This window comes from Pseudopipra pipra, chromosome Z, assembly GCF_036250125.1.
Source record: "Pseudopipra pipra isolate bDixPip1 chromosome Z, bDixPip1.hap1, whole genome shotgun sequence".
In the NCBI taxonomy this organism is placed as follows: Eukaryota; Metazoa; Chordata; class Aves; order Passeriformes; family Pipridae; genus Pseudopipra; species Pseudopipra pipra.
In genome coordinates this window covers 30853786-30870037 of record NC_087581.1, presented here as the reverse complement: position 1 = coordinate 30870037, position 16252 = coordinate 30853786, and the positions used below count along the sequence as shown (strand labels likewise).

At 42.5% G+C, this 16252-nt stretch overlaps 1 protein-coding gene across 8 annotated transcripts in view; it reads right to left on the bottom strand.

Annotated features, from left to right (window-relative positions):
- The window catches only part of LIFR (LIF receptor subunit alpha), a 94238-nt gene that overhangs the window by 10473 nt on the left and 67513 nt on the right, over positions 1 to 16252 (bottom strand). For all 8 annotated transcript variants that reach the window (XM_064641738.1, XM_064641733.1, XM_064641737.1 and 5 more), the window contains 7 exons: positions 15519 to 15664; positions 12801 to 12966; positions 12577 to 12647; positions 11920 to 12133; positions 3519 to 3698; positions 1818 to 1919; positions 74 to 241 (listed from right to left, as the gene is read on the bottom strand). In XM_064641738.1, the coding sequence (XP_064497808.1) occupies positions 74 to 241; positions 1818 to 1919; positions 3519 to 3698; positions 11920 to 12133; positions 12577 to 12647; positions 12801 to 12966; positions 15519 to 15664 (1047 nt within the window). The remainder of the gene's footprint in view (positions 1 to 73; positions 242 to 1817; positions 1920 to 3518; positions 3699 to 11919; positions 12134 to 12576; positions 12648 to 12800; positions 12967 to 15518; positions 15665 to 16252) is intronic.

The following is a 16252-nucleotide window of genomic DNA, read 5'->3' as shown; positions in this document are numbered from 1 at the left end:
TAAAAAAGGAAAAAAAAAGAAAAAAAGGAAGACAAAATAAGCAAGGAAGTTGTAATCTATATAATCCATTTACCTGATTCTGTAAGTCTAGGCTTTAAAGCATCTTTTTCACCTTTTGCAAAGGAAAGAAGATATCCTTTTAAAAACCCTCGGCATTCTTCAATAGGAATATCTTCCCATCTTACCAATATAGAATCTGAAGAAGTTTCTTCGACAGTAAAATTTGGTGCACTTTTTGGAGCTGTAGGGAGAATTATGAAGAAAGAAACTAGTAAGAAATCACCTTAACATTAAACGCTGAAACCATGTAAGTGTTTAATCAGTTTTATTTCAGGGTTAGCATTTCCAACCTTTTCCTCAACACTTTTTCTCTCGCTGTTAAGAACATGTGAAAAGACTTAATAGGTAATGCTACAGAAGTACAACTACCTTGGTCTCATTGTTATTATTTACTCCAGTATTATCTACTAACAGATGCTGAAATAAAAATTTCTTTCAGTCAGCCTTCTTACAGACTCATACATGTAAATACCCTTCTTCCTGCAACAAGCCCTGAAAGATTCTATAAACATTCAGAGGATACAAATGACTTAGCTTTTAAAGGCTTTAACTTCATAGCTTTTCCTAAAATTAAACAAACTCCACATTCCTATCATGGAAATCTATCTTAGCTTAAAAGAGCTACTCTTAGCAGTCTTTGCAAGTCCTTATTCCAATAACTGAAGCCTACTGAAAGGTCACATGCACCAGGACTTAGCCTGACATTCGGCTTTGATCTACCAATGCTAAAAGCATGCTTAAGAATGCATCCATTTTTCTCTTGGTTATCTGTCCAAAAGTGAATCTGAAGTTTTACAATGAATCTGTGCTCTTGTGCAACATGAATACATTCTCAGTTCCTAATAAGTTTCCTCCGCACGTTCAATGCATTTTTAGTCCCCCAAACTCTTTATACCTTGAAAACTCCTGATCTGGTCAGAACACATATGGAAAACTCTTCTGGGAAACTGTTCAGAATTTTTACAGATATACAAATGATTGAAAGTTGAGTTTCTGGTAATATTGCCTTAACCTCACCTTCAACCTTAGCAATGAAATAAACAACTGCCTTTCCAAGGGCTCAGATTATGTCAGCAATTCAGTTTTCCAGGCAAACTATTCTAGCAGATCACACATTGAACTTCAAAGCAAAATGGGTGTTGTAATTACAATACAATACAATACAATACAGCTGTGGTCTTAAAGGGTAAAGTCATGTTCAGACACCTGGGAACAGAAAGCATTCAGACACTAATGTATCTCCAGGCCAGCGAAGTTCAGCCCTGGGTCAAACCCCAGTTACCCAGACAGGATTGGTATGAGACAGAATACAAGCACAATTCCCAAAGTGGCTTGTGCTCTGAGTTCTAGTTTTGGTCTAAGAAGCGTTTTCAAACAGAAATGTTATGGACACTTTTTATATTTGCTGAGCTGTACCAAATGTGCTCAAAAGTTTACTTTGACTTGATGAATCAAAGAAGTTGCCTCCTCTCCTGCAGAAGTGATGTCAGCCATGTGTTTCAAATTATGCCTGTGCCTCCAATTGTGAAGACCACTGTCTTCAGAGTGAACCTCTGTGCCACCACACAAGCTGGAGAACATGGGGTTATTGCATGCTTGGAACTGGCTGGAGAAATATATTACAGTTATACACAGAGAACAAACACAAGTCAGTAGTACTGCATGGTGATTCTGGTCTTAATCTTCTTCTGCCAACACTGAGCTAAAAACAGTCTAAATTCACTCTGTAGAGATCCTGAATGATAAAGTGCACTTACGCAGCTCTTTCATATAGCCAGTTATGTTTTTCAACAACTGATATCCAGTGGATTTGCAGCCATACACTGAAAAGTTGTATCTCACGCCAGGTTTAAACAGAGCTGCAAGAGAAAATTGCTGTAAGAATATTTCACTTCTGAAGAATGATGCTTTTAAGTTCCATATGACTATTAAATAAATATGTATTAAAAAATTACAAAGTGTAATGGCATAAATACCATCTTTACTTGTAATTCCTACAAAAGCCATGCCATCAGATGTGGTTCAGAAGCAGTAACCTAATCTGGCTCCCGGAGAAAATTTAGTACTAAACAAAGAGGATTCAAAACAAGCTACTCAAATTGCATAAATTGCTCTTTCCATAGGTAAACACAAACTGAAGTTACCAGAAATAATCCTCTTCCTTTCCTCCCACAGCAACCATGTAGATCCTGCCTCCTCCTCAGAAATACAAATACAATTTGAAATAACCAGTCTTATTGGAGCAACAGTATGAAAGATATGGAAATAACGCTCAAAAGTGATACTGAAGCACCCTAGCAATGAACTTCAGTCCTGAATTGACTTTAAAAAACAAACAGTCTTAAAAATTACGCTTCGCATGTGTTTGATGAAGACATAGGTGTTTGATGCTACAACATGTAAATAATTCACCACTTTCTGGGCTTTTTTCAAGTCAGGGCTGTACTATACTTTCAAGATTTTTTCTAAACAAGATGCCAGTGTGAAACTACACAGAAGTAAAGTGGGTAAAGCATCCAGGTCCAGTTTGAGAGATTCTCCTGACTGGATTAAGCACAGAGGTGGATTTGCCCACTTGAGCCCAGCCCTAGCAGCTTGATAACTCCCACAATGTGCTGCAAGAACCATTCCAGGGAAAAGCTCAGGAGTAGGGCAGTGCATTGTTGGACAGACATGGTATTGTCTGCTTGAAAAAAGCAAGCTCTAGATAGCACAAAACAAAACAACATGGACACAGTGTTGTAATTACAGACAGAAAAGCATATTGCCCCCACCCTCCTGGGTCTCACTCCCCCTCAACTTTCCTACGTACACAGCTTCAAGTTGTTTTCCTGAATGGAGACTTTTATACTAAACTCTTCTAAAAAGCAAATATACACCGTTTGAGACAGCAGAGAAAAAAATCCTATATCTTTCATGGGTCCTCTCTTTCCTCTTCTGCTCCTCCTAGTCGCACCACAGCTGAGTTTCATTTCCCTGATCTGCCCACCAGCATCTAGAGACCTGGAATGTGCCCTGTTCCAGGAAATTTCAATTGTTGACAGCAAGCCAACACATGGAGGTCACACTTAAAAAAATCTGCCTCATGTAAAAACAACGGATTAGTCTTCCCCCATCCTGAGCAGCACTGTTTATGTTTGGAATCCAAATAAAACCCCAAACCCTAGATTAAACATTATGCATTAGGCTGAGTTAGGAAATTGTTGGGTATAGCTAGAAGAGGTAATTTCAAAACAGTTAATAAACACAGGATGATAAAAGTTAACTCAAGACTGGTATTTGGATTTGGCAAGACTGTGTAAAAAATTAAAATAAACATAGTACCAAGAAGGATTTCATTTATTTACACAAGTATGCAGCAATGAAACAATCTTCAACCTATAGCATTGGTACTGCTCCCACTCCACTCGCTCCTCAGGGTTTCCAGAAAGACCAGTAAGAAATTATTTTTGACTTACCAGATTTTATCACTGCATTTGTTGTGTTTGAAGGAAATTTCTGCCAGTCCACAATACAGGGTTCAGACCCAGATGAACGACACCATTTTACTACGTAGCCACAGGTCATGTTGGGGTAAGAATCCCAAGAAACATTAATTCCATTCCCCATTGCCATGGCCTGTCCTGTTATGATATTGTCTGCAACAAAGGTGACGCAAAAATCAATCAGAGGGCAGACACTTGTCTATAGGCCAAGATGAAAAAAGCCTTCCAGACACAGCACAATGGCTTTATAAACGGCAGTCATCTCTAAGAACGAGAGGTGTGCATGAACTGTGAAATCCAACAACTGTGCAACTGTGTTGCACTCAGCTGTGCTTTCTGGAGTGCTCAAAATCAGACGTAGCCTGCAGCAAATCCCTCAGCCAGCCTTAAGTATGGTGACGAGAAATGCAGCAACTCAGGACTGGCTTAAAAACCACTTTTTCAAGGTAAGGATTTACAGCAGATGTCAAATTCAAATATGAATTGACACCAATTTGGCAGGAGCCTCCAGCTATAAATTCCTGCTGTCATTTCATCAAATGGTTTGCTTTGTGTTTCTTTCAGAGTGTCTTGCTGTCACTCGCTCAACCACAGACAACCATTTTTCACCAAGAATCAACAGCAATAATCACATCCCTGGCAATCTTTATGGAGGCTTCAGTCTACCAAGGGTAAATTAAACAAACAAACAGACAAAACAAAACAAAAGCAAACAAGCTTTGCCTTTTGTCTATTTTTCTTGTTTCTGATTACCAAAGGTTTAGCTTCCCTTGAAGTGATCAGATCTGGGAACAGCTTTTGATTCCTGCAGCTTCCTTCCATGGCTGTCCATCAGCTGGGACCCTGCAGAGCTAAGGGATGGTTTCCAAAGGCCACCAAAAAAGCAGTGGCCCCATGACAGATCTGCAAAAACAATCTCAGGGTTTTAGTTTTCCTTTTTCAGTGTTCTCATTTACGCTCTCTATTGAGTCTATTATTTCATTTTATTAAAGCTATAAACTATGGAAGGCTGAGGGGCAAGGACAGCTTTTAGGAATCAGTGCTATGAAAACTTTGCTCTCACAGACATGCTGTGAATGTTGAAGAATGTCTATTTTTAAATAATCTTAACATACAGCTAAGTGTACAATCCTTTTCTAGCTTGCTCATGGCAAGAAAAAGACATATGATTAAAAAACCAAGTCAACTCCACAAGTGGTTCCATATTTTTTCCAAAAAAACTACTATGTATCCAGTGAAACTACACTTTTATGATGCTGGAAAAGACAATATTTCTAATTAGCTGGCTTTAATTTTCCTATTTACAGAAAAGAGGTTTTACTGACTGTGACCACGTGCTCTGAAAAATGCTTAAATACACGACACTCAATTTCATTTCCTGAGCTGGATGACTAGAAATTCACCATGGGCAGTACTGCTCATTTTGATGCATTTATAGCTGCAAAGTAGACTAGGAGAAACGAACTACTAGACTAGAGTACTACTGTGGTAGGAGTGCCTGGAACAACCAGATTATATGCCCCGACTCTCTTCAGAGCACTTTGCAGAGACAGCGACAAATTAATTAAGGCAGAATATCCTTTGTTTGTGTTTTCAGTTTTCAGACAACCTCAGCAGATCTCCAGCTTCAGAGCCACTGCTCTCTTATGGACATTAAAAGCACTTACAGACTGTACACAGGAAGCAGACAGAAAAGATGTTTGGGCAAAAATGTCATCCAGTTCAGTGAATGAGTCATCTTTCATGACTCCAGTCAGTGACTCAGATAATTCCTATACCAACTTGGGAGCAAATCTTTAATGAGTACAAGTTGGGTAACACCAAAGGGGACCTCAGATATTTGAGTGAAAGCTATAAATGAATGCAAACCTCTAGCTGCCATCAACTATCCCACAGCACAAACCTATTACAAGACCTCTCCGATTCCCAGAGTTTTGTTCTTTTCCTGCTCAAGGAGAGCTCTACAAGCACTTTCAATCAACTGTCCCATACAATTACTTTTCCCTCCAACAAGTAGACTAAGAACATACTCTAAGGTACTGGTGTTGGTGCCATGTCCAGTTCTGGGCTCCTCAGGAGAAGAAAGATGTGGAGGTTCTGGAGCGGGTACAGTGGGGGGCAACGAAGATGATTAAGGAAATGGAGCATCTCTCTTATGAAGGAAAAACTGAGGGAGTTGGGCCCGTTCAGACTCAAGAATAGAAGACTGAGAGGGGACCTCATCAATGTCTATCAATATCTGAAGAGAAGGTGCCAATAGGATGGAGCCAGGCTTTGCCTAGTGGTGCCAAGCAATAGGACAAGTGGCAATGGGTAGAAACTGGAGCACAGGAAGTTCCATCTCAATATGATGAAGACCTTCTTTACTGTGCAGGTGACTGTGCACTTGAACAGGCTTCCCAGAGAGGCTGTGGAGTCTCCCTCCCTCACCAGTGATATTCAAGAACCATCAGGACAGAATCCTGTGCCATGTGCTCTGGGATGACCCTGATTGAGCAGGGAGGTTGAACCCGCTGACCCATTGTGGTCCCTTCCAACCTGACCCATTCTGTGATTCTGTGACTTGTTTCTCGGAGAAGCTCAAGAAACATTACATACAATGGTTTTCCTTCACATAGAAAAAAAATTGTTTCTTCATCTCACTCTGAATCTCACCCAAACCCCTCTTCTTCCTGTGAGAGATGCGCCTGTTTTATCAGAAGCTCAGCTGCAAGACAGCAGCTGTTATACCTGTTCTCTAGGTGGGCAATGGGCTGCTGGGACCTTCCCGTGCCACGCGGGTGGAACCCCAGACTGCCGGGACCTTCCCGTGCCACGCGGGCAGGACCCCAGGCTGCTGGGACCTTCCCGTGCCACGCGGGCAGGACCCCAGGCTGCCGGGACCTTCCCGTGCCACGCGGGCAGGACCCCAGGCTGCCGGGACCTTCCTGCACCACGCGCACGGTTCAGCCCCCGCGGCAGGAGAAAGGAGAGAGAAGGGGAGCCTTGCCGGTGGGTACTGCGCCCTCATGAAAGAGGAGAGGGGAGCTTCCGAGCACACAGAGGTTTGCTGTTCCAGGTTTGGGGTGGAAGGGTGGGGGGGGGAAGGATTAGAGTAGGGTGTCGAGCAGGCCGAGGGGGTCCTCCGACTGGCAGGAGAGAGAGCGGGACAATCCCGTATGAAATGTCGCAGGTGAGCAGTGCGCCTGAAGATATATGGTAACACAGTGGGTGAAGGATAAGGTCAGGGTGGATAGTGGGTTCTTTTAAAATAATGGGGGTCCTGGCCAGGCTGGGGCCTTGAAAGGCACCCTTGCCTTGGATGGGTACTGGGGCCAGAACGGTTGCTTTGTTTGTTTGTCTGTTTGTTTTTGGTTCACCTGTGGCTACTGCCCAGGTTTGGCATGTTCTGGATATATTTGCTTTGCTCTGTTACATCCTGGAATGGTGGACAGGACAAAGGGTTGTTCCTGGGTATCTCCTTCAGATTGTTTATAGATAGGTGATAGGAAAGTAGGAAATGAAAGACTTGCCCAAATCGTTCTAACAGGAACGTAGCCTGTGTACCCCTATATGGTTGCGAGCTATGCTGGCGATGGTACATGCCTTTGGTAGGGTCGCCCATGCCAGACGGGTCAAAACCGCAGGGTCAGATACAATACATCCTTGGGCAGGATGAGCTCGTTAGCCTTCTGGCAGTCATCCTAGGAGAAGGACAACTCTAATCCCAAACCCGGGCAGATGGAGCTCGCTTAGCCCTGTAAGGCCATCCATCTAAGAGAAGGTCACTCTAATCAAACCTATGTCCTGAGGACCTCGCTGCCACCGTCCAAGCTCGCTCGGCCCTGGCAGATGAACCTTAGGATTAAAGGGTGGGTCCAGTTCAGCGCATACTGCATCTCACCTAAAATATTCACTGCGCAGGCTTGAAGGCTTTACCCACATGCAAAAAGCCCTGTAGTGACGGGCAAGGGTCGAAACGGCAGGTGAAAGGTGCACTGGAAGCCACAGACCCAACCCTGCATGCAGGCAGTTCAGGATATTGGTCATTTGAGACTGACCAGAGATGACAGTCTCTTGGGGCAGCACCCTGAACGACCAAGCAGCCTTTTCAAAGACAGCACTGCTTGCTCCACTCGGAGAGGGGCCTAGAAAAGGTGGCCTAAACAAAGCTCATCTCCACCTTCACCTGGCTGGTCAACTGCAGGCCAACGGGCATCTTCTTCCAACGCGGTCACACAAAGATCAAAAGACAAAGGCACGCATCTGCCTCCAAAGGTGTACCTAAATTAACTCTAGCATGTTGGAACATCAGAACCATGCTCGATTCTGTGGATAGCGGACGTCCTGAGCGACGTTCCGCCCTAATTGCCCATGAACTGGCTCGTCTCAACATCGACATTGCTGCTCTCAGTGAAGTTCGCCTTCATGAGGAAGGCAGCCTCAGAGAACATGGTGCCGGTTACACACTCTTTTGGTCAGGTAAGCCCAGAACTGAAAAACATCTCTCAGGAGTCGGCTTCATGATCAAAAACTCTATTGTTCCAAAACTCGAAATCTGTTCCAAATCTGCCGACAGGTCATTCTGACTGCATTATCTCCCTACACCTTCCACTAAACAACAAGCAACATGTTGTCATCTTTAGTGTATATGCCCCAACTCTCCAAGCTGACCCTGCTGAAAAAGATAAATTCTACACTGACCTGCACAGCCTTACCCAAAAGGTGCCTGCAGATGATAAGATCATTATCCTTGGTGATTTTAACACCAGAGTAGGTAAGAATTTTGAAACATGGAAAGGAGTATTAGGCAAGTATGGTGTTGGAAACTGCAACGATAATGGTCGACTTCTGCTAGAATTCTGTGTGGAGCAACAGCTCACCATCACTAATACTATCTTTCAGTAGAAAGATAGTCTGAAGACAACCTGGATGCACCCCCGATCTAAGCATTGGCACCTCATTGATTATGTCTTGGTGCGATGGAGAGATGTTCGCGATGTCCACCATACCTGCGTGATGCCCAGCGTAGAATGCCAAACAGACCATCGGCTTGTGTGCTGTAAACTCAACTTCAATCTCAAATTCAAACCTAAAAGGGCCAGCATCCCAAGGAGAAGACTCCAAGTTAACAATCTCCAATCACCCACAGTAAGAGACAGATTCCAGGTAAACCTTCAAACCAGGCTCCAAAACCATTCCACAGATTCTGCAGATTCCTCTCCTGAAACAATTTGGCACCATATTAAAAACAGCATCCTGCAGTCCTCTGAAGAATCCTTAGGGTTCTCCCTCAAGAAGAACAAGGACTGGTTTGATGAAAACAATCAAGAAATCCAGGATTTGTTGAGGAAGAAGAGAACCACCCACTAAGCACACCTTGCACTGCCATCCTGTCATGCAAGAAAAATGGCCTTTCGTCTCGCATGCAGCAAGCTCCAGCAGAAACTCCGTGACATCCAGAACAAGTGGTGGATTGACCTAGCTGAAAAAACTCAATTATGCACAGATACGGGAGATCACAAAGGATTCTATGAGGCCCTGAAAACAGCATACGGGCCTACATACCAGGTCCAAAGCCCTCTACTCAGCGCTGATGGTCAAACACTTCTAACAGATAAAACCTCCATTCTGAATTGATGGTCTGAACACTTTCAGACTCTCTTCAGTACCAACCGTGTAGTCCAAGACTCAGTAATTCAGTCCATCACACAACAACTGGTGAAATACGAATTGGATACCGCCTCCACTTTAGGAGAAACCCTCAAGGCCATTCAGCAGGTGAAAATCGGCAAGGCAGCTGGGGTTGATGGAATTCCACCCGAAGTCTGGAAACATGGGGGCCTTGCACTCCCTGCTAAATTTCATGAGTTTGTGGTGCGCTGCTGGGAACTAGGCGAGCTACCATCAGACCTTTGAGATGCAGTCATTATCACTTTGTATAAGAAGGAATTAAACCTGATTACTCAAATTACCGTGGCATTACTCTGCTCTCCATTGCTGACAAAATCCTGGCAAGAATACTCTTGAACAGACTAACATCCGCTATTGCAGAAGGAATTCTTCCTGAAAGTCAGTGTGGTTTCAGAGCCAACAGGAGTACTACAGACATGGTATTTGTCCTCAGACAACTGCAGGAGAAGTGTAGGGAACAGAACAAAGGTTTTTATGTAACCTTTGTTGATCTCACCAAGGCTTTCGATACTGTGAGCAGAAAAGGTCTATGGCAGATTTTGGAATGTTTAGGTTGTCCCCCCAAGTTCCTTAAAATGATCATCTCACTCCATGAGGATCAGCATGGCCAAGTCAGATATGACAGTGCACTTTCTGAGCCCTTTCTAATAAAGAATGGTGTGAAACAAGGCTGCGTTCTTGCTCCAACCCTTTTCACAATCTTTTTCAGCATGATGCTCCAAAGGGCCATGGCAGACCTCGATGATCAGGACGGTATCTACATTCGATACCGTACTGATGGAAGCCTTTTCAACCTGAGGCGACTGAAGGACCACACTAAGACCTTAAACCATCTTGTCCGGGAGCTGCTTTATGCTGATGACGCCGCCCTTGTTGCCCACACAGAAGCAGCTCTGCAGCGTTTAACATCCTGCTTTGCAGATGCTGCTGAGCTCTTTGGGCTGGAAGTCAGCTTAAAGAAGATGGAAGTTCTCTATCAACCTGCACCTCAGGAAGCCTTCCATCATCCCCACATCACCATTGGCCAATCAGAGCTCAAATCAGTCCAGCAGTTTAATTACCTGGGTAGCCTCATCTCCTGAGATGGTAAGATTGATGGGGAGATTGACAACAGGTTAGCAAAGGCATATAGTGCTTTTGGAAAACTCCATAAAAGAGTATGGCATAATAAACACTTGAAGAAAAGTACCAAGATCAGTGTTTACAAAGCCATAGTGTTGTCTACTCTCTTATATGGTTCCGAAGCATGGGTCGTCTACTGCCACCACCTGCGTCTCCTAGAACGCTTCCATCAACACTGCCTCCTAAACAATCCTAAACATCCACTGGTCAGATCATGTGACCAACACATCTGTTCTAGAACAAGCAGCAGTCACAAGCATTGAGGCCATGTTGATGAGAACACAGCTGCGCTGGGCAGGGCCCGTCTCAAGGATGAAGGACCACCGCCTCCCTAAGATCTTGCTTTATGGTGAACTTGCCACTGGCTGCCGCATGAGAGGAGCCCCGAAGAAAAGATACAAGGACTCCCTGAAACAACATCTCAGCCTTGGCCATATTGATCACCATAACTGGTCTACTTTGGCCTCCAATCGAGAGGCCTGGAGACACATCATCTACAACGCTGCCGTTTCCTTTGAGAATGTACGCAGGATCACTCTTGAGGAGAAAAGACAATGCAGAAAGAATCGTTTCTTGCTGAATACACTACCTAAGGAGTCTTTCTGCTGTAACTTTTGCAATTGGATATGTCTATCTCTTATTGGCCTCATAAGCCATCAGCGTGCCTGTAACAAACATGGATAGAGCCTTCCTAAATCTTCGTTCGCGAAGCCTAGCCATGATGATGAGGTGGGCAAGGAGAAGCAGATCCATGCATGCTCCTGGCAAACAAGCAGAGAGAGGCCTTGCTGTGTAAATCTGTCCCCCCTGCAGAGTATCAGCCAGATCTGGAGCTAGAGGTTTGGGCTTTGGGAGATTATACTCTTCCTGGCAGCCAAGGAAACACCGACTCTCAACAACCTTGTGCAATATTATCTTCTCCCCAGGTTCAGCGTTATGAGCAGAAAATCATTATCTGGCTCAGCTATCTCCCTTTACAAAAGCCCTCAGCAAGAGCAGCAGTGCTTTAATTGGGAAGCTAAAGCCCTACCTCCTTTTCAAACACTGTCTGCCTAGCACGAGGATGCCAACACTTTACCAACCAGCCCAATTAATATTCTCCTGCAGAGCTCAGAGGCATTGAACTGACAATTCGCACCTCAAAAAGGCACACAACACCCCCAAAACTTTATTCTGATTCCCTTTAGCATATAACACTTCTCAGTGTCTCAAAAAGAACACACAGAAATAAACTCAGCTCCCTAAATATCCACACCAATGCTTTAAAGCCTCATTCATTTTGTTCCTGGGAGGTCTCCAGAAAGTGCAAATAGCTGCAAAGAGTGCACACTATCACCCTTCCTTTATGTAGAGAGTACGATTCATTGGTGGATAGAGCCTTCCTAAATCTTCATTCGCAAAGCCTAGCCATGATGATGATTCATTGGCAAGACACTACACTGAAAGCAAAGAAGCATTTTTTTCCCCTACCCAGTAGATTTGGGTGGGGAAATAAACACAAACAAACAAATCATTATTTTTCAATCAACAAACTCGTTCTGGCTTTGAAGGTGTTTAACTCATGGCTGGGAGCACTCACCATTTGGAAGTTCCATGCTTGTTATCCTTGAAGGAGGAGACGAGCCTGCTTGGTTTTTGGCTACAACGCTAATTACACAGTCATTTTTTCCAAGTTTTATCTCTGTGCTGTTTGTGGGTTCAGTGACTACTTTATGCTCCAGTGGTGTCTCTAGCAGGTAGCAGGACACTTCGTGAGACATTATTCTCCCATTGGCTTCAGAAAGGGGTAAGGGCTATGAACAGACAAAGAAAAACCATTAAAACCAAAATGCAATATACAAAAGAAGACACAGGAAAATATGAATTTAATGTTCCTGATCTAGTCTGATGTCTGTATAAGAGTATGAGCCAAAAAAGTTATGCAAGTAAGAATTAGCACATAAGTTTCCAAGTTTTTACTTTTCAACTGGGATGCATAAAAAGTTTAATTCTTCCTGTGAAATGCTTCTCAATGCAATGTTTAAATTATAAAATTTCAATAATATTTTCATTTGGGGAAAAATATTTGTCTCAATGGATGGTTCCAAAAAAAAAAAGCTAAGAACAGCAGTCTGGTTTACTGACTATACAGTTCACTAATTTATAAATGTGTAAGAAAATATTTTTTTATACAGTTACATTACATAATATTTTAAATAATATACATAATATTTAAAAGTTCAAGTGTCCTATCTACCTTCCAGAAGATTTTTAGACTTTCTCCAGAAGAACTTCTCTCTCTCCAGATGTCTGGTCCTCTTGCAGGAGCTTAGAAAAACATAAGAGTGGTAGTTTATTTTCTCAAGTTGCACAGTAGACAATTTACCATCAATTGAAAAGTTAGGTTTTTAGACTACTAATTCTAAAATATATGGCCTCACAAGTCCAACATTTTCTCATCAAAGAGTCAGATAAACTTACGGGCTTCTGATGTTGTGTACTCCTCTACCCGGCTCCAGTCACTCCACCTCCAGAAATGGTCAGCAGCTGAACAGCGCACCCTGAACTGGTATTTGGTATATGGGTGCAATGCATTCACATGAGCTGTGTAAGCTGAGGATTTCCCACCAGGCATGGAGATATTGTGCTGTTAAAAATTTACAGAAATTGACATGATATATTTTTTTCCTCCTAGATTATGCTGCAAGTCAGCACCTAAAAAGGTGATATTTTTCCCCAAGAATGCTCACAGTGTGAAAGCTGCAGTCAAGCCCTATGAAGAAAATAATGAAAAAGAAAAATACTTCCTATGCAGACACCCTAAACAAAGGAAAAATTTTCAGAGGTCCACCCAAATAAAGTCATATATAGCACAGAAATTGAAATATGACAGTAGATAGCACCTTTAGAGTTGTAAAGCATGAAAAGGAGAGGGAACACTGATGAGCCTTCAACAGGAGGAGCTCCGCACACAGTAGCAGGCTGTTGCTTCCCATCTATCCCATCCAGTCCCCTGCTCTCCTATATGCAGCAAAACTGCTCACATGAGGCAGGCCAGGATTTCACCTCTGGTATTCAGAACCTGCACTTCCCCTGAGCACATGCACATCAGATTGTCAGCAAAAGAGGCTTTTTTCCTAAGAGACATGCACAGAAGTACACTAAAGACAGCTTGTTAGAGCAAGATGTTTATCGTAGTTTGCTTCCTTCATTTTTCCTTCAAAAGATAGTATCCAAATCTAACCTAGGTGACCTCAGTTCACAGCTCTTATGAGAGGACTAGTCTCTCCTATTATTCTTAAAATGATGTGAGTCTAGGAAGCATTTCAGTTGCATGATTACTTAAGGAAATCCTAAGCCTGGGAATATTTTTTACTGAATCTAATTATAACACATCTGCACCACAGCTGCCAAAAACTGGATTCCAAGTGACTTTAAGATGCAACAAATTGTGCACTTCTAAAGCCAAATGACAACTTCAAAAATACTGGAAAAGCCAACAATCTCTCATACGGATGGAAAAGCTTCTGAAAACATCCTCAAAATGCCATGTAAAACTCCATAACAATTTCACAACTACTTTTGTTTGTTAGGAAGAACTCCTGGAGTTTTTTTATTAAGCAACCAGCGACAATGTAACAAGCTCTAAAAGCTTCTAGGGAGCTCTTTGCTGCATTACAAAATATCTGTAGCTGTGGGCTCTGATACAGGTGCCGGGAATCAAACTTCTGTGGAAGTGTAAGACCTGACTATCTCCCACTGCCCCAGATGATTGCTTTGCTAGCAGAGTTCACAAACGAGTGCGTGCCCCAGGCTTTGAGCTTTGTATTCCAAAAATACCTATGAGTTCCTTTGCAGTACTTTATCTCTGGTATTAGTTAACACATGTCATTACAGAGAAAATATAAAAGCTTAAGGCTTACACACTCATTAAGAGCTTTGAAAGTATTTTAAAAATAGTCTTACAGAACATGCATTAACTACTACCCTATTATTTTAGAGGCATGTACATAATGATTATCTTCAGTCTTAGCTGTATAATTTCTGTGGCTTGACCTAAGTTATTCAAGGCTGTGCCCAACCGCTGTGCCCAACTAGCAACTAAATGCAGAGGGTAATAGAATACTGCTAAAAATCAAACAAGCACTGTAAAAAACAGCCTCTGAGGTTAATGTGCTAAAATTACAAATTCAGACTCGGTGCAGCAAGACCTGACAATTCAGCATGTGCCTACCCAAAATGCTCAGAGATCTGAATGCACAAAGAAATTGGGGGTAAATCTCAAGCCAACTGAACATGCAGCTGTCATTAGGCTTCCCCAGTGACACAGGTCACACCACGCTAAGTTAAGCAGTTAAGAAGAGGATATATTCCCACCACCTACAGTCAGTGTCTGATGCTGGTGTCTAAATTAGTATCCTAAGCTCCTCTGACAGTCAGCAGAGTAAATATGCAGCTCCAGTCAGTGACACAGAGCACCAAGCTGGGCAGCAGCTGGGAGCCTGAATGGCTGAAAATCTGAACCCAGCCCACAAATACCACCTTCTCTCCTCACTGGGAGATTACCTACTGATAAACCCAGCGGGAAAATCCTTCCCTATCCTGTCTCTACATCACCGACATACAAGCAGGTTTAGCAGCTGCCTGTTATGGCCACATGCATGTCAACTGCTGACAGCAAACAAATGAACTATTCTCCGAGGGGAAAGAAAAGAGAAATTCAGCTGCAGACTACAAGATCTGAAACAACCACCATGGAAGTCTTCAAGGCAGCAGTGCATCCTGGAACAGCTGTGTATTAATAGTTAATGTTAAGTTTGCACCTAGAAGGACAAAGCACAAGGACTGTTTACCCAAAGAATTAGCATAAAGCACTATGCACAGTCTCCAAGTACCAAATAACATGGTGTGTAATTTGACTTTGCTCTAAACGGTTTAAAACAAAACAAAAAAACAAACAAAAAAACCCTAAAAAAAAAAAGGAAAGAAAGAAAAAGAGAGAGAAACCAGGCAACAACTGAGGTGAACAGGAAGTTTTCTGATTTTAGTAAAGGAACTTCTACTCATTACTACATTAATCATTTAATAAGATTATCAGAATGAAGCTCTTAGCATGAGAAAAGAATTTGAAATGTGATTAGTTCAGTGAAAAAGATTGACATCTGTGCCAAAAAATAATCCCTTAAAAGCAACACTTACTAGTTTATGCTCAGAGTGACCACTGCTAATTTCAATTTGACACAGAAGCCTGATCTCAGCAAAGCTGCCATTTATAAACCAACGCAGATGAATGCTTGTAGAGTTGTTTTCAGAAACAGTCAACTTCTCTGGGGTTTTTGGATGAACTAAAAAAATAAAGAAAAAACCTTCAGTTCTAAGTCAAAAAACCATATTCATTTCAGTTCAGAAAAATCTGATTTTAAAAGATCAAAGAGAATCAGAAGGATAAGTGATCCAATCAGCAACTGGGAAAACTGGTGCTGAAAGGCACCTGCGAGCAGTCTCATTCCTGACACTCTTCTCAGCTATCAAACATCGAAATAGATTTACTTAACACTGAGTGTACCAGACATAAGATAAAAACTTGGAGACACAGATAAATATTTTCCCCCTTACTGACCTTATCAAAAAAGTACTCTGAGAATTCTAATCTTAAGACAGTTGATCTGGGACCTGGATTAAAAAAAAATGCACCATCTTCATGTTTAAATTCAGTTTTTTGGGGGATGGCAGAATACTGTAACCATTAGGAACGTCTGAAATCTCAGCTGTGGTTGAGGAGACAGAAGGAAAAGGGTGAGGAAGACAGTGCTAAAAAGGTGGTCATCTCCCTTTCCTTGTTTAAACTGAAAGTCTAATGAAAGAAGTTATTTCTTTCTCCAAACTATGACAGCAGATGATCATGGCTATTACCAACAGCGTGTGATAGTCCC